The sequence below is a fragment of the Larus michahellis genome, chromosome 8 (genome assembly GCF_964199755.1).
Source record: "Larus michahellis chromosome 8, bLarMic1.1, whole genome shotgun sequence".
Taxonomy (NCBI): domain Eukaryota; kingdom Metazoa; phylum Chordata; class Aves; order Charadriiformes; family Laridae; genus Larus; species Larus michahellis.
Genome location: NC_133903.1, coordinates 10,736,539 through 10,764,399, shown reverse-complemented (window position 1 = coordinate 10,764,399; position 27,861 = coordinate 10,736,539). Strand labels below are relative to the sequence as shown.

General features: G+C 43.5%; 2 protein-coding genes across 3 annotated transcripts in view; one reads left to right on the top strand and one right to left on the bottom strand.

The window, feature by feature from the left end:
• Nucleotides 1-868: 868 nt before the first annotated feature.
• On the bottom strand, nucleotides 869-27,297 carry ABCC6 (ATP binding cassette subfamily C member 6). Of its 2 annotated transcripts, XM_074597979.1 has the most exons (32): nucleotides 26,868-27,297; nucleotides 25,496-25,672; nucleotides 25,018-25,143; nucleotides 24,227-24,364; nucleotides 23,108-23,233; nucleotides 22,486-22,547; nucleotides 21,564-21,695; nucleotides 20,768-20,980; nucleotides 19,690-19,867; nucleotides 19,080-19,241; nucleotides 17,456-17,548; nucleotides 17,152-17,196; nucleotides 16,693-16,896; nucleotides 15,936-16,082; nucleotides 15,112-15,199; nucleotides 14,744-14,810; nucleotides 13,891-14,017; nucleotides 13,228-13,404; nucleotides 12,618-12,785; nucleotides 11,892-12,075; nucleotides 11,348-11,411; nucleotides 10,713-10,833; nucleotides 9,412-9,619; nucleotides 8,016-8,326; nucleotides 7,066-7,265; nucleotides 6,236-6,362; nucleotides 5,521-5,622; nucleotides 4,627-4,773; nucleotides 3,941-4,099; nucleotides 3,533-3,699; nucleotides 2,857-3,051; nucleotides 869-2,324 (listed from the first exon to the last, which is right to left on the bottom strand). In XM_074597979.1, exons 1-32 carry the CDS (start codon nucleotides 26,922-26,924, stop codon nucleotides 2,216-2,218), a joined length of 4,581 nt encoding a protein of 1,526 aa, XP_074454080.1. In that variant the 5' UTR covers nucleotides 26,925-27,297; the 3' UTR covers nucleotides 869-2,215. The 2 variants fall into 2 exon arrangements, with proteins under 2 accessions (XP_074454080.1, XP_074454081.1); XM_074597980.1 differs by lacking the exon at nucleotides 17,152-17,196 and having other exon boundaries at nucleotides 26,868-27,296.
• NOMO2 (NODAL modulator 2) overlaps nucleotides 27,237-27,861 on the top strand; it is a 29,601-nt gene continuing 28,976 nt past the window's right edge. Inside the window, exon 1 of the mRNA XM_074597981.1 lies at nucleotides 27,237-27,640. Within this exon, the coding sequence (XP_074454082.1) occupies nucleotides 27,311-27,640 (330 nt within the window). The 5' untranslated portion in view covers nucleotides 27,237-27,310. The remainder of the gene's footprint in view (nucleotides 27,641-27,861) is intronic.

The following is a 27,861-nucleotide window of genomic DNA, read 5'->3' as shown; positions in this document are numbered from 1 at the left end:
GCATTAACTCCTGTATATATTTTGCTTTAACCAACTTCCAGATAACTTCCTGTGATGACTGTTACCTTTTTTGTGAGACTTGAGCTCCCGATTTGTCACTTACTTACAGTACCACTTGGACATAAAACTGGGGACTCTGGCTCAGCTGAAACACAGGGGGTTGACATGTAATTTTGGGAATCCCTTTTCTTTTGCCTTCTCAGCACAGCGTGACCTGTGAAAGCTGACAGTATTTTTGCTTGCTTGTACTTTGTGCAAGCCGACAGCAAAACTGCGCCCTTTCAAAGATTACCAGTGTGAAAGTATGTTTTGATTATTTTCTCCTTCTATTGCCTTCTCTCTTCATTACCAACTTAGGAACTGAAAGCAAGCATTTAAAAGATGTTTATATCAGAGATTAAGGTATGCTAAAAGATGTCTGTTTCAGAATTGCCCAGCAACACGGGCACTTCTCTTTCTCTTTGACCTCAGTTAAAATACCAAACTTTTGTGTCACTAGGTCTAAATGCTCCTGGTTTTGAGATCCATTGATAAACCTTTAGAGCGCTCATAACTTTGTTGTTGGAAATTTTTTTTTGTCTCTGCCCTCGAGTAAGGTTTGGAGAAAGCAGAGGGAAAATACTGCCTCTTTCCTGGTATTTGAGCACCAGTACGGCAGCAGCCACTGGACTTCGGTATCGCAGGCGCTTGTCCAGCAGAAACTCTTAACTAGTCTTAACGTGGGTGAAGAGGCTACTGAACAGCTGCCAGAGAAGAAACTGCTGGGTTTTGCTGGTGTGGGTTGATTCCTGCCGATTTGAACTCTCCCATCCCCTCCCCCGTTACTTGTTTTTATACTATATTTACTTTTGCTTACTGAAGAGACACATTTCAGTACTTGATTCTATTTTTATTTCAGCTTTCTAGAAAATGAAGTGCTCTAACAAAAGTGATAGTAAACAGCAGTATCTCACAGTGTGATTTGTTTGTTACATTTTCTTGTTGGGATTCCTGAGGCTTGGGGACAGCTCTGACCGCAGCTCCTTGTCACTGCGGGAAGCCCAGGAAGGCTTTGCTTTCAGCTGCCATTTTGGTTTGTTAAAGTAACATCTGAAAGGTGACCATGCCAGAGGCTCTGCGACGCCGGGGCACGCATGCAGGAGGTAAACTCCACTCAAGAAGAAAACCAGGAATGAACCACCAGCTCAACAGGTGAGTCCCTGCTACTTTCCCCATGTGCCAGACTGCCACGCTGCAGGGATCAGAGGAGGACACTTTCCACCCTGTGAATTCCTTGTGGCCAAATTCAATTTGGAAACGTTGGTGTCGGTGTTTGGACATGCTCCACTGTGACCAACTGGCATTTGGCAGAAAGGCTGTTCCAAGCCTTCAAGCAGGAGGAACGACGATGCTCTGCTGGCCACTCCTAGCCAAGTTACTCTCTCCTGCATCAGCGAGCCCGTGGCTAAGCTGGCTCACTTCCTCTGGCCAGTCTGTTAGCCCCTGGCACAGCGTCATTCACTCAGGGGCTCCTCCAGAGCTGACACAGAAAGAGAGGGAGCGGATCTGATCCCCAGCTGTGACAACAGGCAGTCCACGGGCAGCTGTAAGCTCTCGTGCTTAGTGGCATCCCGCTTCCTTTTCCCTACTCCCCCAGTTTTGTGCATTTTGGGTGATGAGATCCAGCCGCTGCCTTGGAGTCCCCCATACTTGTGTAAAAACAGTGCTCGGGTGAGCAGTCCTTAAGACATGGGCAAAAGACTATATTTGTTCTGCCTGGAACTTAGTGCAAGCTGTAAACAGTTAAGTTTGCTTGGTATCAGTGAAATCCTTGTTTGCTGTCCATAAAATCTTGTTGGCTCTTAATCTGTGTAATCTTCAAGTATGGCAGTATATTTGGGCTCCATTTATAGTATAAATCAGAAATGCTGTAGTCTTTTCCTTTTGGCTTGTTTGCTTTTATACCATAAAAGCAACAAGGCCATTAAGGTCAGACTGGCTCATATTCAACAGAAGGGTGAGGTTTTGGTATCTGGAAACATAATTAAAATGGAATTGCTAAATTTCCTATGGAAATAACAGGTATCCCTTTTCATCCCTTTCATCTGCTCACTGTGGTTATAGCTCAAACAAGATTTGGTTGAGTGGCAAGCATTTTAGAGCGAAACCAAGATAACTCAATTAAAGATCAATTATTCCTGATAGTAGTGGCATTATGGTATACTCTGTCAGTGAGTCACGCAAGGCCCGATTCTTCCATCAGTCTGTAGAACAGTCCCTTCTGAGCTATTAAGTTTTCCAGAGTATCAAATTCAGCTATCTGACCATTTTCCAAGACTAAAATCCTGTAAAAATTAAAACAGAAGTGTAAGCTTGGGGATCCACCAGCAGCTGTAATAAACTTAGTTATTTCTACTTAATTCTAAAACAGATTTCAGTACTTGCTTGATGAATGTTCAAGCTTTTCAGCTGGGAAACAGCTGTGGGATAGAAATAGATCTGGGATGAGTTCAAGTACTGAGTTTGTGGGAGGAGAGTGTTTTGGCCACTGAGACTGGAGTATGGTTTGTTAATGTGTATTTTATCTTCATGATTTTAAGATGAAGCAAAGAGCTGTAGCCATGGTTTCACTGTCAGTGAGGAGAAAGGGGTATGACACGGCAAGAAATGCATCATGTGGGAATAAATGATCTTCAATTAACCTATTGGTGCCTAGCTGATGTAAGATATTTCCTACAATCTCTAAAGAAAAGTTTTGAGGGTTAAGCGAGAAAATGACAGAAATGAAATTGCTGTTCACTAACACTGTGGTTTGTCTAGTTCACACAGGTTGCCTGTGTCTTCCTTCCGCCTTAGGAAAGTGGCTGAAGATATTACCTGTCGCAGTCCATGAGGTTGTTTATCCGGTGAGCTATTGTTAACACCGTGCTGTCTCTGAAGTGAGTCTTCAGGGCGGACTGAATCTGCAGATCAGTTTCTAAATCTACTGCTGCTGTGGCCTCATCTAGAATGAGGATTTTGGCTTTCCAAAGAAGTGCTCTGGCCAGACAAACCAGCTGTTTCTGACCGGTGCTGCAAGTAAGAGGGATTGGTAAACTGAGAGCAGTAATCACTTTTCCCTGGGGTCAGAATACGTGGTTTATTTGAAAATAGTAACGAAAAGGTGATTGTTCTATTTTCCTGAAAGGGTGATTGGGGCTGGTGGCACTGCAGGTAACGGCATGAAACAACCTAAAGAAATGAAAGGAGTCTATTACCGTAGCACCCAGGAGACTTGCACTTAGAATATGATTCCAGTGTGTAAAGCGCTACATAAACATAAGCCACCACAATGATTAAGTCTCAGAGGTCTTCCACTTGGTGCCTTATGATTTGATTTCATGCTGCTAAACAGGACAATAATGCAATAATTTGCTGCCTGGATTCTGGATACTTTTTTTGTTTGTGTTTTTTTAATTATTAAATGAATTAGAGTCCATGTCCCACTAGCTGTATGTTCTCCTAGCCCACGGGCTGGCACTGCCCTGCCACTGTCTGTCTGCAGATAAGGTACCTTAGGTTCTCCCCTTGGTCAGTGCACTTAGATTCCAACTGATCTGGCAAGTCTGCAACAAAGTTCTTGAGCTGAGTCAGTTCCAAAGCTGTCCAGATGTCTGCATCAGTGTATCGGTTCAATGGGTCGAGATTCATTCTTAAAGAGCCAGAAAACAAAACTGGATCCTGAGCACAGAGACAGTACAAACAACTCCTGTAACGAATTATAAAAACGAGCTCTCCAGTTTTCCCTGCTGGGTGCAAATCTGTGGCTAATGTCGTATTGAATGGGAGGCTAGCACTGCAGAGAGGTTATTTCCAATTTTGAAACTTCTGAATGCCCCTCCTCTCACAGAATCTTTATAAACCCTTCCTAGGTGTTAAGACTTACAACACTGCTGGAGCATTTTGGAAATAAATGTCATACCTGGGGAATGACAGCTATCTTGGTTCTGAGGTCATGGAGACCTAGTTGAGCAATATCTAGTCCATCAATTAGGATCGCTCCTTCCGCAGCTTCCACTAATCGCAGCAATCCTACAGCAAGAGTAGATTTCCCAGCTCCTGTTCTTCCAGTTATGCCGATCTGTGAAGTGCAATGGAAAGCTTTTTGTTTTGATCTTGATTGTTTTCAACAGTTGGACAGATCTGTCACGTAATTCCTCTTGGCTTTTTGAAGAGAGACAGCTTTGCATGGATCGTATATTCCAGGCTGTTCAAGATCCACATAGTGTTGCAATCCATTCTTAAAGGGATATAATTTGTAGTTGTTTTGCATGAAAAGGAATCTTGAAAGCCTTTGATTGGAAGAATAACTACAAGATTTAGCAGCTAGAACAGGGCCTTGATGTGGTACTAGACTTAAAAAGTGAAATTCCTTTGCTGTAACTCTGCTAACCTTCTGTGAAACGAAATTTCACTCAGAAGAATGTCTAGTGTATGCAGCAATTCTGGGAACACTACTTTGTACTAGAAGGGTGCAGGGTGATAGAAGGGCTCATACTTTACTGCAGCTTTCATGCTTGCAAGTGACTATACCTTGGTGTGGGGCAGGGGCTGTGCAAAGCACTGTTCGTGCCTTGTGGCTCTTCTGAAACAAGTGGCTTTTCTTACCTTCTCTTGCCCATTGATGGTTAGATTGACACGTTTCAGTGCTAACTCCAAATTTGGCCTGTATCGCAAACTGTAGTTTCTAAATTCAATTCTTCCTTCAGTGAGCCAAACTTGATCTTGAAGTTTGCCATTCAGAGTCCAGGGTGCCTAAATAGATGAAAACAAACAGTGATGTATAAAGCTGATTTAAATTACCAAATCAAGTGGCCATTCTGAACGGGAAGCTTACAGAGACATCTGTGCCAAATTCCCCCACTCTATGTACTGTTTCCAAAAGAGAAAAAGGCCTTTAACTTTCATATTGCAAATGTTGACTTTTTACTTTATGCAAAGATGCCAATCGTCTTAACTGAAAATGGGGATAAACATTGGTTTGCATGTCAGAGTTCTGACATTATGAGTGGTTCAATTAAAAAAGATTTATATGCCCCTGTAAACAGAACTCTGAAAGTTTCCTTTGGTAGGACCTCAGGGCAGCATATGGAGAAACAAATTCAATGATTACAGAACAAAAATGATTGCACGGGAGACTTTTAGTGGCTAAAAGGCTATCTAGCAGCCATCAGCTATCAGAATTGCATCTGAACTCGCACAATAAATACATACTCCAAATATGGTCAGAAAATATGGCTCATTCCATGAGTGTTACCAAGTGAAGCTATTTTAATGGCAATCTAACGCTTAACTGTCTTAAGGAAATGATGATGATCAGAGGCTATAAAACAAGTCAAGTCAGTTGGATAAAAAACAAATGCTGCAGTTCTGTACAGGAAACATAACTGGCCTTTTAGAAGGGGAAAACAAGGGGGTTTGTCCAGGTGGAACGGAAAAGTTACTCGTTTAGTTTGCAGAGATGTTCCCCTCTGCTAGTAAGGTTAGTAGTTGGTTGGCTACCTCCTTAGGAGTTCTCAAGTATTCTCTCACTCTCTCCACAGAAACAATGTTGTTCTCTATCTCCGTCCAGGAGCGCACCATCCAGTTCAGAACACCAGTTATCTAGCAGAAAGAAACAGAAGTATTAGGGCAGATAAAATAAGTCTTGACTCGTGCTTTTGAGGTACCTGGTACTTTGTCTTAGTGTTTATTTATAAAGACCTCTTCCTCAGCTAATTACTTCAGAAATCATCCCTTAAAAGGCTAAGAAGTAACCATGGATCCTAGTGAAAGTTTGTAAGTCTGTTTCAAGAGCTCAGCCGGCTCTGCCCATAGCTTCTTCTCAGCAAGTTTACAGAGAATGAAATGCTACTGACTTGGATGTTAAAAGATAGTGTAGCTGTTTCTTAAGCTATTGCATAACTAGTCTACAAGCAGACAAGACAGACGCTGAAGACCTTGCTTCGGTTGCTCAGAGCATGCTGTGACTTAAGTGAGTTCAGATGCAGGAGGAAAAAGATGGCTGGGGCATGTGCTTGAGGTTCATTCTCTTAAGGGGCCATGTGCTTCAGATGCTCTGAGTTTCAGCAATGACAGCAGGGTTTGGTAGGAGAAGGCATCTAGAAAGCCACAGAAATAGTTTATGATTTCTCAGAAATTAAAATGGTAGCAGAAATTAAAATGCAGATTGCTTTTGATGAAAGGCAAGCATGGTATTATTTCAACACTGAGTTACCTGAAGAGCATATGAAACAGAGAAACCAGCAGTTCCTGGACTGAGATGTGTTCTGCCCACTGCTGCAAACAGTGCTGCAAACAACATGATGCCATTGCCTAGAAACTCCAGGTTTGTAGCAAGCCACCTGCAAGAGGACAGCAGAGGGCTGTTGCTGTGTGCCCTCTTCCTTTCACCCAACAGAATCTGTGATTACTTTGCAAAATACTTGTGGAGCCGCTGGGGTACAGGATGCTCAACAAAGCTCTAGTCAAGCCCTGGTTGCTCTTATCCAGCCACCTTGGAAGTCATGAATGGCTCCAGTCTGTCCAAACTGGTTGGCTTATGGTGTCTTTTAGGATTTTCTCCAAGGCCTGTTGGATGAGAGCAGTCAACACGCAGTTTCTTGGATGAGTTGGCCTAACATCTCTCACTCCTCCTGGTAATCCTCACTTGTTTCACGACTGGTGGCCAATGGCTCTATTGTCTGATGGGTTCTGCATATACCACAGGCCTCATGCACTCTGTCATGTGATGATGGGCCTCACCAGGCACGTACTACAGCTTCCTGCATTTTGGACACCAAGTGATACCTCTAGCAGTGTGTCAGTACGTGTGTGTGCCTAGCCACACAACAGAGTTGGGACCATATTGGTTGTGTGAGGGGCATGTTGCCAGAGGGGCACAGTGCGAGTGATAATGAGAGAGGCTACCCCACCCCCAAAACACTGTGCACCACTGTCTCATCTTCTGTGTTACCTCTACCCAAGCCTCAAGAGCGGCTATCTCCACTCACCAAGGCCGTGAGAGTAAACTATATATTTTATTTTTGTTATACTGCAGATTTGTACCTGTCAGCAACTGCTCCAGGGAAGCATATTCGCTGATTCTCATCCACTAGAAAATTGCTCTTCAAAATAAATCTCTCCTGGTCCTTGTAAGCACGGATCACACTGCTCCCTTGGAAAGTTTCTGAGATGTGGGAGTAAATGGGTGACCGACTGGCAGCCTCTATGCGTCTCAGTTGGCAGGAGGTGATAACGTAGAAGTGCTGGTACAAAGGGAAATGGAAGGGGAAGCGATTAGAAGGTTTTTGCCTCCGGGGAGGTGTTCCACAGAACATTTGGGAAGGCCTCAACAAGTGTAATGGTACATACCATCCTAGTGTTATAAAACCTAATGTGCAGGTCGGAGGTGCCCTTACAAAGGTGAGGTAGGGTTTCTGCCTGTGTTATGTCCTATCTTCATTAAGAATAACCCCGCAGTTAGTTAATGCAAAGAAGCCGGGGTACTCTCAACTCACAAAGCCTCTAAACTTACACTTTCTCCTGTAGACCAGCCCTTTGTTTGATGGAGAACAGAGGTGTTCTTGCACCCTTACCTGTCCTTCCCTTGTGTTAAATCCTAGCTGGTAAAGCATTTGAGGTTTCAGAGACCAGCAGGAGAGGTGCATGGCCTACATGGATATATTAAAAAGCAGTGTAGGAATTCTGGAGGAAAGGGAAAATGCTTTTGGTAATAATATGATTGCACTTACACTAATAGAGTCAAGGAATATAGCTCCAGATTTTATCTGGACATCAGAAAAGCACAAGCCTCTTTTGTGAGGTCTCTGGAATGCTTTGGAAGGCTGAGGTGATGTGGGAAGAGCCACTGACATTACTCTTGTTCAGATGCAATTTGAGATGATGAAACTAAGTTTCTGCATGTCTCTGCTCTGAAGAAATGGATGGAGTCTTTCTGCAGGGACACAGCCCTGTTCCATAGCCTCTCCTGTCTGTGTATCTCTGTGAGCTCCTACCTGGATTGCAGCATAAAGAACGGTCAAGGGCACTATGGCCATTGCCGCCTTTGGTGTAGCCACGATTATCACAAGGTAGATCTCCATCAAGTTGAACAAGAATCCCAGCAAGGACTTCACTTTGTCAGGGATGACAGAATCAATAGCATCCATTTCTCTGGAGAAGCGGTTCAACAAGTTTCCAATGGGTGTTTGCTCAAAGAAGACCATTGGGGATCTCGCAACGTTCCTCAGCAACTGCAGAAACAGCTTGTGTGACGCTAACACGCCACCTAGAAGGACTGCTGCTATAGAGACAAATCTGACAAGGGCTGTAATATAAAGAATTATAATTATTACTAGATCTGAAAAAACTCACCTTGCATTCTCCTTTGCAAAATCATGATTATTTTCATTTAGTACTGTGAATGCTATACTAATGAAAGGAGCTGACTTTCTCTTTGGTAGCAATTAAGCCAAGCCTCAGAGCTGCAGGGTAAATTACCCTTTCTGTAGGGCAGTTACAGAAGGGTGGAAGATCTTCTAAGGAAGCTCGATTGGAGCCATGGATTCAGCAACTTAAATGCACAGGATGAGTTCTCTATTCTTCACAAAATGAGCTTGACTGGAATTACTTTGAATTACTCAGTCTTAGGTTTCCTGCCTACAGATTCACTGTTAGCACAGAAGAGTTCCCACTGACTTCAACTTGTTCAAAGCTTTCTCAGTCCTTTGTCACTTGGGCTGAGATTTTTCCAGATTTGATTTCTGTCCTAAAACAAGTTAACTTTTTTTTTTTTAAAGACTGACCAAAAGAATTGTAGCCATTTTTAAAGAGAAAGATTTTAAAAAATGTAGAATTACACAAGTTCCTCTTTTTCTCTCTCTTTACACTCAAATCCACTAAACTAAGCTTTAACTCAGCATAGAGAAGAGTCACCACTTGCACTTTGATATGATTAATTTATATTGGAGGAATGGAAAAGCTTAAGAATAAGAAAGATATGCAGAAGATGTTGGATACAAGGGGGCACGATACAATAACAAGGATGTTGTAGTTCTTCCATTGTTGAATGTTTTTTAAGGGCTCAGGTCATTTATTTCCAGCAGGAAATACAGAAGAAGACGCTATTCATCATGGTCTTCTGAAAGGCACAGAAGAACACTTCTAGCATACCATGGAAGTGGTATTTCAGGCAGTAACACTGGAAATATTGTTCAGATCCTTTAGAAATCCTCTCTGTGCGTCAGAGCCTGTAGTTTTAGGTCCCATGCCAAATCTTTAGGGATGGTGCCAAAAGCCCAGGAGGCTCAGAGCCCATGGGTATGCACTTGTTTATATTCTGAGGAAACATCCTGGATATGGGAAAGGGAGACAGAAATACAGGGAAGAATTAGGTGAGCAAGTTAAACGAACCTTGAACGACTCCTAGTGCACAGAAGACTCCAACTCTCATCTCTGTGTGCTGTTGTGTCCCATTGTGAACAGGGTCATCTGTCCAAATGCTGAGCCAGTAACCACGAGAAAATGACACAGCTTGCTGACAGGTGAACAACAGAATGACGTACACACACAGTGGTAAGCCTGTTGCCTTCAGGTAGGCTGCATAAATCGAAGCATTAACCTAGAGTGAGACAATTGGGCAAAAATAGGAGGCGAGGTTGGGAGGATCAAGCTTGCTAGCAAGGAGAAGCAGCTCTGAAACAAAGAATGATTTATTATGGCATAGCTACTCGGTTATATGTCACAGGTCATAGCAACCATGTTAATTCTTTTTTTGTTTTCCTCATGGATGAATAATGAAGCCATACTTAAATAAATCCATAGTGTTAATGAGTGATTATTATCAACTGATTAATGTTATTGCAATAGGCTCATGTTACTGCTGAAATGCACATAAGGCTTCCCTTATGCTGAACAGTGGTTTTCATCGTGTTCTCAGTGTGAGTGAGAGCTATCACATATTCCACTGACTGCTTGTGTGAGTAACTGCTGATCGGCAGAGGTGAGGAGATCTGAGTCTGCTTTGAGGTACCTGACTTCTTACTCCCATCTCTTCTCAGCACCACTGTGTAGCCTCAGTTATTTGCTTCCTCCCCACATTTTACTGCCGCTACAATGTGCCCTGAATACACATCTCATCCATGCCTAACTCCTCCTAGCTGGAATCCCATGTCTCCTTTGCTTTTCACAGCACCCTCCTTGCCTCAGCCTTTTGAGGTGTTTCCCTTGGGCAAGGTGAGAACAGTGATGTGCCTCTTTGCCCCTTCCCACCAGTCTCAAGAGTTTGTGGACAGACTCAAGATTACACGTCCCTTGTAATCCATTCTCTTCTGTCTCTTACCACCACTTCAGCTGGATTGCCTCAGTGTGCTTTTTCCCCTTCAGGTCGACTCTTGAATCAGGATCTCTCTCCTCAAGTGGTCATAATTATTTTTTTCCCCTCTCATTTTCATAATGTGCTTTCTGCAATGTACCTGCATTTATTTCTATTTTTGAACCAGTGCTTAGATTGGGACATCCAGTGAGATACAGTTTGCATAAAAGGTCCTACGTAAAATAATGCTGAAATAATGCTCAGTTACAGGGCAAACTTGTAGAGCTCAGCTGCCTTCCCTGGTTTAACTTAGGCAGTGAGCTGACCTGCCTGCCATGAGCGAGTCAGTAATGAACCCGTGGTATGTGTCTTTGCCTTTATAGGAAGGTGCTGTGCTTACCCTGCCATGCTGAGTTTTCTCTCCCTTGGTTAATCTTCCTTTGGTGGCTGCAGCAGTGGTACAGTCTTGACTTACAGGAATGGTCTCCCTTTCCATAGCAGAAGATTTGACTGAACTGTCACTTCATAAAGAAAACAGAAATCCTTTCAACTTTAGCCAAGGCAATAAGTGTTTTAAAGCTGGACCTCCTTATCCATCCACCCCTATATTCGTGCCTATTTTGAGGGCTGCAGTTTTCAGCGTCTTCCAGAGTGACCCCAGCCACTGTCCATATTATCACAGGGATGGGGCTTTGTCAAGCTATTAACAAACAGGGGCTTTAGGCATTCACTAGCTGTGGTTGGTTTGAAGTGAGCCAGACCTTACAGCCCCACGGGAAGTGAACAGCAAGCAAATTATCAACATGCCCTGTACGTGAACTCTGGAACGAATTCTGGCTCCTTGTGAAATATGGAGAAAATGTTAGTCAACCTCCACATTCAAGGGCCGTTTCTCACCTATTCTTGATTTTTGTTTGTTTATTATTAATTTACAGATCAATCCCAAACTGTATCATACACAGTAAGAGCCTCTATGTAGGCTTTTATGGGCTTTTGGAGCAAGTTCTTCAGTGTCTGAGACAGCTTTAAGCTTACCTAGAGAACTTCTCCTGTGACGGACCATTTCTAGAGGTGATGATGAATCTGGTGTCTCCTATAGCTGTGAAATAAACGCATTCTTTTTCTAAATGCTTTAGAATCCCTTTTTGTTCTGTATAGCCTTTGAGAGACTGATAATATGGAGGAAACTCATTAGAAAGAATTGTTTCTAAGGGTAGACATAGCAAGGTAAGGCTTGAAGAACAGGCATGCATAGTGGGTAATTCTGTTTACTGCATGACTGTTGTCTACTAAGATGTTTGCTCAAGAACCAGTTTTGAGGTGATGAGACAGCTAATTTGACAGGCATATTTTTCCCCACACAAAGCAACAGCTTACTGCAATAGGGTCTCGGCTTTAAATGTCCATAATAAAACAAATACAAGACTGGCTTTTCCAGTTTTATTCTCTTTTCTCTCCTCCCAACTGTGAAGAGCAGCAGACCCCCTCCCCCTCCCAAGTTCTTTAATGTTAAGTATAATATTAAGTAAACAATTGACTGATAGACCTAGGAAGAATGATTCTAACTCATTTGGGTTACCTGGAAAACCAGTGCCTGCCTTCTCTTCTGCAGTAATGTGTGAATGAAGAAATTCTGCAAAGGCTCCATTTCTCTGTAGAAGTGCTTGGTAGGAACCGATTTCTGAGATCGTACCATCCACCAGAAAAACAATGTTGTCCACTTGAGGCAAAATGTTGATTGTGTGAGTCACCAGCACACGAGTCTGCTTGAATAAAGAGGGAACGGTTACAATTGTTCTGGTGTTTCCCTGTTTGCTCAAACCGTTGCAGTCAGCTGTCTTCTGAAGAAAGATACGTACTCAGGGTGAGCTATGATTTTTACTAACTTGGAGGTATTTTTGTTTTTTATTCCTGTCACTTCTGACTGTCTCTTTGATGAAGTTTATCTTTGCAGCACAGCTTTGTGCCCGTTTTTAAAGTTCAGAACTTGGGAGTGGAGGGGTGATCAACTACAAACTTTCTGTAGAAATAAGGCTGGAACTAGGCATGTGGTTTGCATGAGGATAACTTTTCAGTCTTCCTCCCTAAGTGAGATTCTCTGCAGGACTTCTATGTACTGTGTGGACTGCAGAGGTTACCCATTCTGCTTCCACTGTTGTTAACAGTAGTACACGTGCTGCCACTAGCGAAAAAGAATTTGGGAGTCTTTGATAAAGTGAGTAACCCACCTTACTGGAAATGTTTCAGGGGCCCTGATGATGAGATATATTTTGCATTCTTTTACAGTTCAGGAATTATAACACACCTTGTCCTTCAGTAAGCCTTTGGGTCCAAGAACATGTTCAAAAATGTGCTGTCCAACATGGGCATCAACAGACGAGAGGGGATCATCTAGTAGGTAAATTGAAGCCTTCTGGTACACAGCACGAGCAAGGTTCACTCTTTGCTTCTGCCCTCCAGATATGTTTATTCCCTGTAAAAATGCATTGACACTGTTTATTCCAAAGCTACAGCATATTTTTCTAACTGTTGGCTCCATTTTACACTGAGATTTTATGAGTTCTTTATTTTTAAATCAGAGTCTCTCTCTCTCTCCTCTCCCTCCCTCCCTCCCTCCAAATAGGGCTCCTGAGTTGCAGAGGCAGATTCTCTGGGCAAGTCCACTCTCCTGCAAAAGAGGACCCAAGAATGACCTGGATTTGTTGATCTTTGTCTTGAGCAACTCTCATATCTCTGGTTAGGTTAACTGTCAGGAGTTGAGCTTCAGACCCTGTTAAATCACGGCCCGACTTTTCAGAAATTACTGAGCACCTGCCCCCTGCAAGTTTAGTCCTTTTGTAGGTGTTTTAAGCAGGACACCCAAAGTTGTAGCCACTCATGGAAAAGTTAACCAAAATACAAACCTAAGCCAGTACCTTCTCTCCAATTTCACTCTTCCGCCCTGCAGGGAAGCACTCTAAATCAGGTTGTAGTGCACAAGCATCTATCACTCTATTGAACCATGTTTCATCCATCTCTTTCCCAAACAGAATATTATCTTCCACCGAAGCATTTTGTATCCAAGCTTGCTGGGGGACATAAGCTGCAGTGCCCTATAAAAATGGAAGTAGAAGAATGTTAACAATCGGTTTCATAAGCTCAACTTGACACTGTGGGAACTCATCTTTGAAGAAAAACTCTCACAATTAGCTTTACAGAAATCTGGAATGATCATCACTATTAACAGGTCTCAGGGGACTTTGCAAAGTATGAGTCTGCAGTCTCATTTTCTCACACAGGAGGAAGGAAATAGGGGTGCAAGTATGTGTCATGATTTACCAGAATGCCACTTCAGCTCACTGTCACAGTGGAAAATGTAACTGGATCTTTGAAGTCCTGTTCCAGTTCCCATTCCCAAGGGCCAGGCTCAGCCGAGAGGTCTTAAGCACTTTCAGATAATTAAATGCAGGCTGCTACATAAAGCCTTTGATAAAATTCAGCAGTAAATGGATTTTCATCAAGTACCTGATGCCTCAGTTCATACCTTACTGTTCCTGAAGACAGCCTAATTAGAAGCAAACACTCAGGGGGAAATTTACCTTCACGGTCACGCAGCCATCTGTCTTCTCCAGCTCACCGAGTAACGCTGACAGCAAGGAGGACTTTCCAGCACCCACCTGGCCAACTACAGCAAGCAAGGAGCCTTGGGGTACAGTAAGATCTATACTAGAGAGAAAAGATAATCTCTTATCACCTTTTAGATACACTTTCTGAAAAGAAAACGACCACAATTCTTGCCATTGTTTTGTAGCAATAAAAACATACCACCTAAACCCCCTAATTTCATATTTGTGGCCTCGGTTGCACAGGGTTACTCTTCCTGTCATGCTGACTTTTTGCAGCAGAACAAGAGTCATCCCTTCAAAGACAACTCCAACCAGAAAGTCTTCATCCACATCTCCATCTGAGTTTCAAACCCAGATCCAAGACTCAGGTCCCCGCTCTGGAGATAGGCTAGCCCAAAGCACCGAGTATAAAACGTTCCCAAACATCAGAACTTTTCAACACTGTTTCTTCTTTAAAGTCGCAACGCCTTTTTGAAATAAGCATGTAGTGATGTCTTATATATTATCTGCATACCATCAACTCTACTTTTTTGACTTAAATTACTGTAATTTCATATTTGGACAAGAAAATTGTGTAAAGAAAGTAGTCTCCGTGTATTAAGGCAACATCCAGATACAGATACATCCCTGTTTATACGCTCCCAGGCATAAAAGCAAGATTACATTTCGTCTGACTTGATAATTTTCAGAAGTCAATGTTAAATATGAAGCAAACTCAGAAGCCTGTAGATATTCCATGCTGGTTTCACTTAGGCCCTGAGGAATTACTTCATTCGGCATCCACCCTGACCTACAGAATTGAGATGACTTAAGGGTAAGTCTGTACCTTCTAAGACAAGAAGTTTCTTTGCTCCAGCAAAAAGTCCCGTTTCTTATGATGATACTTGCCTGTGCTAAAATATGAGGAGAAATAGAACACTTGTGAATTCAAAGGTAGGTGCAGAAACATCCCTGTGTATGTGACTTTATGTGTCAGTATGTATTTATATTACATAAAATGAACCTTAAGTATAGAAAGAAGGCGTTAATTACCAGATTAGATTTCATTTTTAGAAATAAATAGGCCTGAGAGAGAAAGTGACAGTGAGGAGCAAACACTTAGGGTGCCTGCCAGTGTCAAGAGAGGAAAGAGTGGAAGCTGAACAATGGAAGCTATTCCTCTTATAAGACAACAATGCTAACACAAAAGCTCACCACAGTCAGAAGTGTTTCTGCTTAAGCTCTCAGGATTTAGTTCTTCCAGATTCAGAAAAGCTGCTAAGCGGTTTAAAGACACTTTGGCCTGAAATGAAGAAGCACACAAAAGAATAATTTAGAATAGAAAGGGAGCTAAAACTCAAAGTGAAGACTCAACTTGAAGACCCACTTAGACTGTTGACTAGGTGCTATGTGGCAGATGCTGTCAGCTTAGATAAACAATGCTCTTCCTTACGTTAACTGCCTTTGTTTCCACTTAGCTTAATAAAACCCCATATTCTTCCCTGTGTTTTCTCTTCTGTTCACACAGTGAAATGGGTGCTTTTTTTCTCCAGTTCATCCTACAATCTTTCCAATGATTGCTTCCGGAGGTGAAGAGTTGTGGCAGTCTTTTTAGGGTGCGAGAAGAAAGTGCAATTTCCCAATTTGTTACTGGACAAGGACTTGCTTTTCTCTCTGGCCTGGACTAACAGGGTTTCCATTGATCTCCCATGGAGATTTTGCCCCATCTATTCGTATTTCTATGGTTAAAAACAGAACTGGAAGCACCTCTGAGATCTAATGGTCCTTGTGATTGGCCCCAAAAGAACTAAGAATTGTTCTTGGTGACTGTTTTGTCAATATATAGAGAGCCTTTCTGAAAAACAAAACTACGAAGTACCTTTAGCTGCAAGTCCTTGCACTTCACTGTTTCACAATAGCAATTAAATAGCTAGCCCTGACGTTCAAAGCCCTAAGAAATCCCTATGTTTACCTGTTAATGGTGATATGTAAAAAAACTACTTATGGTTAAAGAAAAAGGAACATAGCCTGCAATTAACCTGGACAGCAGCATTTATGGAGAATGGCAGGAAGGAATGCGCAGTGTTGAGAATATTGATCAGTGTTAAAGATACAAAGGCCTTCTGAGCATCCAGCACATGTGTGTTATCCACCAGGGTGTAGACAGCAAACATGACAAACGCAATCTGAAAGGGAGCAAAGGAAAAGCAAACGACTTGCTTCAGACACGGAAGAGAACGGTTCAAGGGTGACAGGCCCCTTGCTAAAGACCCTGGAACCCATTTAGTTAAACCCAGGCTATCACCCACATACATGGTACCATCCTGCAAATATCACACGCAAAGGTCTTGCATATTGGTGACAAAACCAAAGTTGATCATTTGACGCTTGTTCTGTTTTAAGGAAGTTTTGTTGCTGCAGCCACAGCAAGGTGAAAACACAGCTGTTTCCCATTGAAAACACACATGGCTGAGCTGCAAGTGCAAAAGTGGCTTGTGCAGCTACTAACTGTGCCATGAACTCTGTCTAGCTGGAGGTCTCCAGGTGGTTCTTGCAAAACAGGCTCAGTCTGCCTGGAGCATATTGCCACACCAGATGACTTCTCCCCGGAACTGTTAGGATGGTGTAAATGTCTGTGTGGCTGATTTCACTGTGGCTTAGAAACTCCTGTGAGACCATGAACTCCTCCAGGCAGACTTTATCTTTAGCTGTCCCCCAGGAAAAATCTGTCCAGACAGCAGTACAAAGAGAAACGGAAGTAATAGCATGTTTTATGTAGGAAGGCGAACCACTCACCAGGAAAGTCGATGAATGGAAAGAAGCTAGAGATGCTGAGAAGAGAATCTGAGATCTTTTTAGGGCCTGAAGTTCTTGCTTCCGGATACCAAGCACTTTCTCCATGAACGTTTTCTCCCAGCCATACAGTTTGATTACTTTAATGTCGCTGAGAATGGTATTGGTGAGTTTGGCCCGCTCATCTTTATGCTTCATCTGGGTCTCCTGTAATAAATGTTTATCATTTAATAGGTTGAACATTTAACGGTGCAATTATTCTGAAAAAACACCTTATTCCTGTCTATGAATTCTGAATAAATTTCCCTGCAGTTGAGCTGTGTATACTGTTCTCCTTATGAATATTCAAGGCTGGGAAATATTTTGCTTTTCATCTTCAGAGCTTTATTTTTACTGGCAATACATAAAAAACACAGCAACGGTGGGCAAACAAGGCAAAAGACTGAACACGCGAGAGCTTACCCTAAACTTCAAGAAGCTTGGCAGGCTTCGAATCCTCCTATGTTCCTTCAGACAGTCATGGTCAGCACGAATAATAAATATTAAGGTATCACTTGATGTCAAATGTTAGTGTTATGCTTCAGTACAATACTACTTCTTTTTTCTTCCTCCCCCCCCCAACATGTCTACTGTAATCATCAGTATCCTTGGGTTCCATATGATCCTTTTCTAGAAGAGCATGGCAGCCTTTAACTTAGATTTAAAAGTAGTATCCTAGCATAATTCAAGTCAGTAAACCACTTCATTTTTATGAAGCAAAACGTACCTGAAACTGACTCCTCTTCTTAGTGATCATGAAATTCAGAGGCAAAAGAAAAAAGAATACAGCAATTGAAGCCAAGGCAGATGGCCCAAGAAGCTGCCAGGAGAGAAAAGGAAAGAGGAAGATTACTAGAAATGACTGTTTTCCATTCCCCCTTGCTCACCTTCCCTCTTATTTGAACTTATGACTGACATCCCTAATGGCTAAGGCTTTACTCTAATCTTGCCTTTGCCTTTCCTGGGAATTGTGTTCCCTAAGCACTGTGGATTGTTAACTCTCCAGGCAGGGGAACTCCTGTCATCATACTCTGCTGAATTTATTTGCTTCCCTAAGAAGGAACTAGATTAGTGCTGAAAGTGATCCAGAAGCAAACTGAGAATTCATTTCATTTCTGTTGCTGCCCGTCTGTTCTTGGATGCGTTAAGGAGGACATCTTGTGGCTGGCATAAGTAAGTGACCCGAAACAAAACCAGGTTTTGTTTAAAAAACAAACCCAAACCCTCAACAAACTGAATAACTCAGCTTGTCAAGCTACATCAACTCATGAGATGAAATGGCAGCACTATACTGTGCAACATACTCTGGAGACAGCTCTTGGATACCAGGGTTCACAATGAGTATCAAAATAGAGAGCTTGTTTCTCATGTTTTAGTTACATCTCTCTACAGATGGCTTACGTTGGCTAGAGAAGTGAGTGCTGGTATACGCAGAGAGATAAAAGTATTCTTTACACAAATGGTCTATGAATATTAGTAAATAAAGTGTTAATTACATTCCAACAACATGCAGCCACATTCAGTTTGTCAACATCGCTAGAAAAGTGATGATGATTTTTCAACCGTCCATACATCGCTACTGATTTTTCAAGGTCATAGTGTCCTGCCAGGCACAAGGCACAGTCCATTCTGGTTAGCAAAAGGTCTCAAAGGCCTCTGGAAAGCTCTTGGGAATCACCTGTCTCTATAGTGCTCATACTTCCATTTGGTGTGCTGACAAAAACAGGGACTAAGAAATAGGGCTTTATCTTGCTGCGAGAATACCGTACATTGAATTAGGAGGAAAAAAAGGATCTTTCAGATTATCATCCTTTATTTCTAATTCAGGTTTTGCTCTCTCCTTGCTAAAGTCCTTTATACCTATGAAATTCAACAGACTTTATCATACAACTTCACTTCAAACTGTTTCACTGATATTGTGGTAATCAGGCTTCAGGATGAAGCGCGTCAAGTTGCTGTTTCCGACTGTTCTCTTTTATGTTCTGTAACTGTGCTGAGGAGCTTGAACTCTCAGCCTGCACTGGGCCACCACGTTTTGGTTTAAAAGAGATGTGACAGAGGAAAATCTGAGGCAGAAGTTTCAGTCAGCTCAGAATAACCATACTCTCAGTCTTTCCTACAAGAGTCTGAATGCTGAATACACAGGTAAGAAATGAAGGATCAGGTAAGGAATTCATACAAATAGTATCTTCTAAAAAGAAAAGTGAATCCACAATGCTACAGAGCTAAGAAAAATATGGCAATTTCATGTTATTCAGACCAGCAAAGCTCTAAGCAGAATTTTGAAAACTCCTTTTTCCTTTGATACCTAGAATAGAAAGGGATTGATAAGTACTGTTATCGTATTTTACCTGCCACAAGAAGATAAAGCAGATGATAATCCGAATAGGAGCAAGCCAGGTCCCATTGAAATAGATAATCAGATCCATTAGCTTCTGGACATCAACAGACACCAGATTAACAATTTCACCCACTGTTGCTGCTTTCCTTGATGCGTTTGACATAACTAGGATCTAGACAGGGTAGAGAAGAAAGGAAAGGTGTCATCAAACAACAGCTTTCGTCCAAAAATCAAACAACTTTCTTTTCCTTAGAAAGAAGGAAAGAAAAAAAAAAGATGGAAAAAAATGTCAAATCCTAGGTACTGAAAACATGCCTTGGGATATGTGACCTCACTTTAAGATGAAGAATTTACTCCTTTCCACAACCATAATCTACAGCATAAGAAAGTTTATGTTGCTTTTTCCTCTTTCCTTTTCTTGTCTTTTCCTTCAGAGGTAAGAGCTGAAAAACAAATAGTAGAATACCTCCCACGTACTCTTCAGAGATGAATATAGCACAGAATTGCATCCTAAAAGTAGTTTCTAATAACATCTCCCCTGATATTGTTACAACCAAATATCATAACTGCTAATGTAGGGGTAGAGAAAAATAAGGCTGAATAGGAAGCTACAGGCTCACCTTCCTGTACACAAGCCCTGTAACTGCAGTTTTCAGTCTCAACCCCAGAACAAGACACATGTACATATACCGTTGTTCAAACAGAGTCTGGAGACAAGCCAAAAGGAACATAGCGAAGGCATAGAAATAGCCATGCCAGCTAGGTGCTTCTTCATCTTCAATGAACTCCAGGAAAAGGCTGCAAGACAAGAGCAAAATGTTGATGAATCCATGTAGAACTCATGAAATATCTGACATGCAAAAATGCAGAAATACCAGGGATTTTTTCTGTATTCTCTCTGGCTAATGTTTATCGGTAAAATAGCAGAAGAACTGGAAAAACTCCGAAGTATCCTATGTCTTATAATATCCAGATTTTTGACATTTGGCCACTCTTGGTTTTGAAGCAACCTCTGATCTCAGCATCTTCTCAGGGGAGACCTCATTTTCAGTGTTAAGGATGGCTCCTGAATTTTATGAATCTGTCATAAATATGCAAATTGGGACCCATAATCTAAGGAAGTCATTGACATTTCCAGAACTTCTCATAATCTTAATAACTAAGACGTGATTTTTGCTCTTGAAAATACACTGTAACGGAGGTTTGTGTTGTACCAACACAATCCACAAAGCATTATGTCAAATGACTAAATAAGCGATTTAAGATGTGTAGGATGCACAGCTGTGCTTTATAATTAGTCAGGCAACATGGAGCCTTAAGAATATAGCAAGCGGTTGACAGCCTGTGCAAATGATGTGATATGTAGAACCATGATATAACTCACTCCTGTTCTAGTAAAGTAAAAAAGCTTAGTAAAAGTGAAAAGTAAAAAGGCTTAATGCAGCCTGTCCTTTCCGCTGTTGGAACACAGCAGCGGAGAAAGCGTGCACAGCTTTAGACAGTGTTTTGGGTTTTTCTTCCCCACTGAGCTGACTATGGGCTTAGCACAAATGATAATAGAGCTCTTCTCAATCAGCAATAGGAGATTTCAAAAGTGTTTGTGTGTCCACATCTGTGGGTGCTGGCATACACATCTCTGTGAGGGGCACAGGGCAATCTCGTACATGTGACAGAAATACATTATAAATATGCACATACCTCAGTAACTTTGGGACGGAGAACAAGAATACATCACAGATAACTAAGCAGGCAGTGCTGAGAAGGAAATAGGTTCCAAACATGCTCCAAAATGCTTTCAGTAAGGGCCCGCTCTGACTGTACTCTGATTGCAGTAGAACCTCTGTCTCTTCAGATTCTGCTATGCCAGTTTCACTCTTCTGACCCTTCTTAAATGTAGCAGACTCCATTTTTCTAAAGAAAGAAACAATGAGAAAGCTAGCCATAACTGGAGAAAGCTTGGGGATCTGGTGCTTTCAAAAAATTATTAAATATCTCACACTGGGTCTCATGTCCAGTATAAAGGCTCATCAAAAAACTCTCTCAAAAAATTTTACAGTTCTGTGCTTCCAGGAATGGAAGGATGTTCTCCAGCAGATTTCAACACTTAAAATCAGATTTTGTACAAAGGAACTCACTTACTGAGGGTTCACATGCTGAAGAATAAAGACCCCCAAGTTTTCATAGCAGAGCATTACTTGGATCAGTTTATGTACGCTATCCTTTTCTTCTTGTTGTTTAATGGACAAATAATTCAGTGGGATTGAATCTTTCAACCATTTTCTTGTCCAGATAGGAAGCACTAGCAGAGCTTATGTTCAGAGCCTGAATATGTGCTGAACCAGTCTGTCTAGCACTCCATGGGGAATGGAGGGGATTAAAGCCTGTTCTGAGATGGCACACCAGCACCTGTGAGCATATTTGTTTATATCATCTAGAGGCAAGAAAGAAACTGCCCAGCTGAGTCCATGACACGCTCTCTAGATGAAGTACTCACTGCTGGGTTCTGCTACGACACTTCTTCCACTCTCTTTCAGCACAGGCAACAATTTCTTCAGCGGAGTCCTCTTTCCTCGCTGGCCACAAGTCATCCACCCCCAGGGACTGCTGACAGCCTTTCCAGACAAGCCTGGAGAACACAGAGACTGCTGTAAGGTAAGCACAGAAGAATTTGTTGTGCCTGTAACATTTTCAGAACAGATGGGCTTCAAGTCAGTGCGCCAGAGAGCACACAGGGACTTACTTACATAAAACACTACTCAGGACTATCCTTTCCCAGAACAAATATGAACGTTTAGGAACAGCAGTTTTGCTTCAAATCCCCGTGCTATATTCTGCCAACATAATGAGGATTTGCAGGTAAGCCCTAATTTCTAGTCCATACTGACAGTTGGGTCTTGGACAGTGGGGGATAAAGTTCAGTTTAACTTATTCTGTGGCCCAGTGAAACACAGATGAGGCCTTATCATAGCGGACATTAGGCCCAAGGTATGTAATCATCTACTTCTGAGTGCTACACAGCAGGCTGGGCCAATGTCCTCACTCACCCTTGCCCATCACTTGTTACAGGAAGGTCTGGCATGCAGACAGGGCTGTGGTTGGTGCGCAGTGATCTTTTGAGATTGCTGAGGTCTATTTCAAGATTGGGAGGGCACTGGAAGGGTAGTTGGAAGGGGGAAGAGAATTATCTAGAATGACAATTTGTGTTTTGAACTATTTTGAGAAAAGTAAGTTAAATTTTTATAATTTGATCTTGTAAGAATACCTCAAGTCCACAGAGAAAAAATTTAAATCCTCACTGCATAAGCTAACTCGGGAGCTGAGATGTTTCCTACTGGCTGTCGTCTACACCCTCTCTTATGCTGCTGTTTTTTTTCTGATATTCTAGCAAAAACACGTCTTTTTCTGCGTTTTCTTACCCAGAGAACCACCAGTATGTGATTTTGGAAAGAAAAGAACTGCTGGCTTCTGGACACTGACTCTGATGGAAGGAAAAACATGGATGATATTTATATATAGAAAAGGGCATGTGTAAGATGAATATAATCCCCTTCTGTGCTTCCCCAGGAAAAGCAATCAAAAAGTTACACCCCCCCCTTCATTGACCCTGACAGTGTAAACGTATCATGGAGGATCAATGGGATCAACAGACTTTGGAGAATTAGACTTTGAGTAATGTCTCAGATGGAGGAACAAAGAGTATCATTCTTCATACCCAAAGACATTAATTTTCTGAAGCACAGAGCTCTGCCATACTCATACCTCAAAGAGAGCACTGCTGCACAGGAGAGCACAGGGAAGCAGTATGAGCCCTATCTACTGGTTTCAATGAAAATGGAAGAGGTTTTTAGTTTTTCAAACATAGAGAGACAGAGTACTGTTATCCCAAATTCTGCCAGTATCCTTTTAAAACCGTCAGCCTTTATACAGAGTGATACATCTTATATCTCCCACATTATCCTGTTCCTGTGTATCCCCAAAAATTTAAATTCCTGTTTGAGCAATAAAGCAATGCATTATGAAAAGCTACGTTATACTTACAGCACTGCTGACAGCTTTAGAGAAGAAGGGAGGGTGATCAACTAAACAGAATAACACAAGTTCTCCTAGCACTAGGCTAGCATAAAGGTAAGTTGTAACATGGCGGAAATGGTCTTCCAGGAAGCCCTAGGAAACAGAATACTGTTGAGACTGAGGTAAAAACCTTCGTGTGAAATCAGCAGAGAAAGGTGGCTTCTCATGTTCTACCAGTCATAAGCTCTGAGTTTTTGTTCAAAGCATCAGGTACATTTATTTAAACTGTAGTTAGAGCTGCTTAAATAACTAACTCCTGAAATTGGAATACCAACGCTAAATAATGGACACATTTGTTATTTATAGTGACAGTTTTATGGTGAGGCTTCACAGCAGTCTAGTCGAGTCAGATGTTCACATTGCATCATTACTCAGGGAACTTAGGGTGCTCTGAGGGATAGAACCTCCTTGCCCAGCTGGTGAGATGAGTTGTTGATACCATAAAGCAGCTGCCAGGTTTTATGATAAATGGTGGTCTAAGGGTGCTTCTTAGAGCACCCATGAAGGGTGCTCTAATTCATTTTGTGAATGAGAAAAACCAAGAAAAAAGTCTGAGTATTTTTGGAACTGTATTTTGGTAGTAAGAGGCGGCAAAGTGTTATTTCTACAAGAGGCGTGGTGCCGGAGCACCATTCAACACAGCAGGAACAAGCAAGTTCCCAAATGTCTTTTGTTTAGTGGCTGCATGTTTTTCCCCTATTACTTAAACACACAGGTAACGTAAACTTTTGTTTATTCCTTACTATGATGGAAAGGTACAACTGTTTGCCTGAGCAAAATGGCCACTGACAATGTCTCAGATGTGCAAACCCAGCCAACACTCCTCCGCAAATAAACATTCACCCCAACCAATAAAAAGGTATAATATATGTTCGGTTTGATTTTATTCATATATGAAACCTGCCCAGCTCTCAGAAAACCACTCTCTAGCTATATTGAAAGGGGTAACGTGGATGGAGTCATCATTTTTCTCAGCACGTATCTTGAGATGAATTTGGTTCTCTACCTCACAATCAATGAGGCAAAAAGAGCTCTGTTGTTTAGACTTCATACCCCTGCATGTTAAAGATATGTGATTTCACTTACTTTTTTCAGGGCATGTTGGACTTTGGAACTAAACACCACAACTGCAGCCACGAATGAGAGCAGCCAGTAAACCAACAAGATGCCTGAAGACTGGATGCCCGTCGTTCTTTCTGCATGGGTAAGGAACATGGCAAGGATCTGCAAGGAAGTACAAATTTGTCCAAATAAATAGCCGGTAATGGAATGCTGAACATTATTATCAATTTAATGGATAGAATAGGGAAAAATCAGTTAGTTTATTGCCCAAACATTTCAAGATGTTCAGAGCTGCAGTATTGCTCCTAAAAGGCTAAAACTGAAAAGCATTATGTGTGATTTTTACACTCAAGAATGTCTCTCCAGAAAGGGCAAGTAATAAAACTACAAGTGGCCCAACAGGCTGGGAGGATCTAGGCTATGAAGACACAATGACGGAACCGGAGGACAGGCATTTAGGTTGAACAGAAATCCCATTTCAATCTAATCCATGCTAAATCGCATACCATGGTTATGAGAAACTAGATCTTGTCTTGTTCTTGTGAGACCTCTTTCTAAACACTCCCGCTATCTCAGCTCTTGTGAGGTGTACTCTGCCCGCAGGAATCTGTACTGTAGCTGTAGGCCCAGAGGTCTGCCCCAACTCCAAACCCCTGCTGTGTCACATGGCAGAAACTCACAAAGGACGTCTCCAGCCTTCTACTCCCCTTGAGCACTACTTGTGCTCAGAGATACTGAGCAACGTGGGAAATACAGTATCAGCCCCAGGAGGGCTAAGCTGGGCCACACGCAGACTAAACAAAAGGAAGAATTACCATTGTAATTCCCACCACAGCAGGGCTAATGAAGAATGCTGGAGCCTGTGGGATTCCTTGGCTTGTCTCCCACAGTGTGAAGAAGACATTCGAAAAACACAGTATTACCAGGATGAATCCAAGGACCTGGGTCAGAGACAGCAAACACACATTGGAATGGGCAGAAATGATGATGGGACAATCTACCAAACTGAATCCTCCATGCAGCTCGGCTGGTAAGGCTTGAGAGGTGGGAGAGCAGGTTTGGGATAAAGAATGTTACAGGAGGTAGCGGGGAACCAAATGGAAGTACAGGGGAAAAGATCTTATAACAGTTTTTCCTAAAAATTTACTTGATTTATACTGACCTAACTTTACCTGAGTGAGTAAACATCAAAGCAGAGATGGAGCATCAAAAAAGAGTTAATGATTTAGAAAAATTATGTTCTGCATGAAAGTTGTGATAATGTTAGGATCAAACCGCATCCTCCACCCTTACCATTTTGGTTTTGAAGATCGGCGACATCCTGATATAGCCTTTGTTTTTGTGTCGAAGATACAAGTAGTAGAAAGGAAAACAGATCCAAAGATAGACACAAGGGATCCAAGCAATGACTGTACTCTCAAAACACTGGGTAAATCTTGGGGTGTTTGTATACCATGTCTGATTCCAGTCCTGTCACAGAATCAACACAGACTTGAAACAGTAAAGCAGAATTTCACCAGCTAATGCAAGTTGCTAGTGCTGCAAATGAGATCTACTATAACATTAGAGGATTTTGACTTAGGGTTTCAAATGTAAAAAGACTTTTGCCAACAGAGGGGCTGCTGGAGAATAGCAAGGTGTCACAGGGGAGGGAGGACTCAGCAGTAGCATTTTGGAGGGAATGGAAGTAGAAAGAGAGGGGAAAAAAAGGTTGGAAAAGGGAAAGATGCCAAAGGAAGGACATCATGTATCAGAACTCGAGAGAAAAAAAAAAGAGAGGAAATTTAAGTTATTGAATGCAGAATAAGTAATTTGGGAATGAAAAAGATTATTGGCATTTGGGAACCATCAGAATAGTCAGTAGGGAAAGACCAGTGAAATGGAGATTAGGAGGAAAGAAGTGTCCTAGTGCACAAACCACATCACAACTGCATTTCCTCAGCTGTATTTATAATACATTTGTAGTTTTTTTTGAATGAACAGTTGCATCTCATCTGTTAATATAATACTAATAAAAATACAGCAAACTAGATGAACAGGCGAAGGTATTTTTTCTTCAGCAGCTAGGGGAGGTTGTTTGAATCCTTTATGTGGAGGAACGCAAGGCTAGGGGAATCACAGATGAAAAGAGAAAGCAGATAACGTCTCAGAAGTTATTGTTGGAGTTTATCAACCTTGAGGATGGAAATCCATGTGAGACTGGCCTGATCGACTCAGTAGAGCCCTTTTAAAGGTATTTCTGTAGTGGGTCTGTCAGCAGATACTTTCTGAAGACAATGAAGGCACCCGTTTCAATACCCTTCCAGCCGTGCAGCCGGACTGCACGCTCCCACGCAGCCCTCAGCAAATTCACTGGAACTGGATGAAGTTCTCTATTTGGGTGAAAACTTCTCCCAGGGGGGCAAAGTCCATGACGCCAGCAGCCCCTGATGGGAGCACCCTTCACCGCCTACAGCCTGTCACCCGCTTTACTCCAACCCCGCGCTGCCACCCGTCCCCGGGCGGAGGGTCCGGGGGTGGGGAGCGGACCCCGGGCCCCGCGGGAGGACCCCTCGCACCCCGCGGCCGCGCCGGGGCTGGCCGCCGCCCGCTCCCTTCGCTCGGTGCGGACTGGCCTCTGAGGGGGCGGCCCGGTGCCGCGGCCCTCGCTCGCCCACTCACTCACCCAGAGCCCGGCAGAGCCCTCCCGGGAGCCGCACAGTGCACCGCCCGCCGTCATCATTCCCGCCGAGGGGGCGGGCGGGGCGTCGCGGTTCGGCCCGGTGGGGGCGGCCCGCCTGCGGCCCCGGACTCTGCGCTCGGTGTCCCGGGGAGCGCCTCAGTGCCGGCGGGACGGGCCTTTCCTCACGGGGCAGCGGCCGAGAGCCCCGTTTGCCGCCGGGCGTGTGGGGGCAGCCTCGGAGCGCCGCGCCGCGTCCCGTCCCGGCTGGGGGCGGCGGGAGGTGCCACGGGCAAAGTCCGGCCGGGAGCTCCTCGGGGGCGCGGCCGGGTTGGTGCAGCCCGGCGGCGGCAGCGGGATGGGGCGGGGCCCGGGGGCTCCGGCGCAGATCCCTCACCTCAGCGGGCAGGCGAGTGGCCTCGCCGGGGGGCGGAGGCGCGTTGCCTCACATGGGAGCGGCACAAAGGAGCTCGGAACGACACCCGGGGACGGCTCCGCAGCGCGCCGTGAAGAGTTGGCGGCGGAGGCGGGACAGCCCGCGGCGGGGAGCGGGCTCACAGCCCGCCGGGACGCCAGGGGGCAGCACCCGCCGGCCCGGCCCGGCTCTTCCGGCGGCGCTGAGTCAGGGAAGCGGCGGCGGTGGCGGCGGGATGCGGGCCTGGGCGCTGGCGTTGGTCTGGGCGCTGGGCTGCGGCCTGGCGCGGGGCTCCGAGGACATCGTCGTGGGCTGCGGCGGCTTCGTCAAGTCGGACGTGGAGATCAACTACTCCCTGATCGAGGTGGGCGCCTCCGCCCCGCCTCTCCCGTCCCCTCAGCCGGCCCGGGCCGGGCTGTGAGGGCTCGGCCTGCGGCGTGACTTCAGCCCGTTTGTCCCGGCCGCTGCTTGAGTTGACTGTGGTTGCGGCATGGTTTCGGTTGCAGTGGGGCCCTTCTTTAGGCGTTTTCTTCCGAGCCCGGGGCTGAACTCGTTGCTGGCTTTGCCCGGCAGATCGTAGTCTCC

Bases quoted from the DNA above. Each gene is read 5' to 3' on its own strand.
- ABCC6 (XM_074597979.1), bottom strand. From the start codon at position 26,924: ATGATGACGGCGGGCGGTGCACTGTGCGGCTCCCGGGAGGGCTCTGCC. The intron at 7,266-8,015 runs GTAGGAGCTCAC...CCTTTGTACCAG, and splicing joins TTCTTTATGCTGCAATCCAG to CACTTCTACGTTATCACCTC. The intron at 4,774-5,520 runs GTAGCCAACCAA...TCATCTATTTAG, and splicing joins ACTTGAGAACTCCTAAGGAG to GCACCCTGGACTCTGAATGG.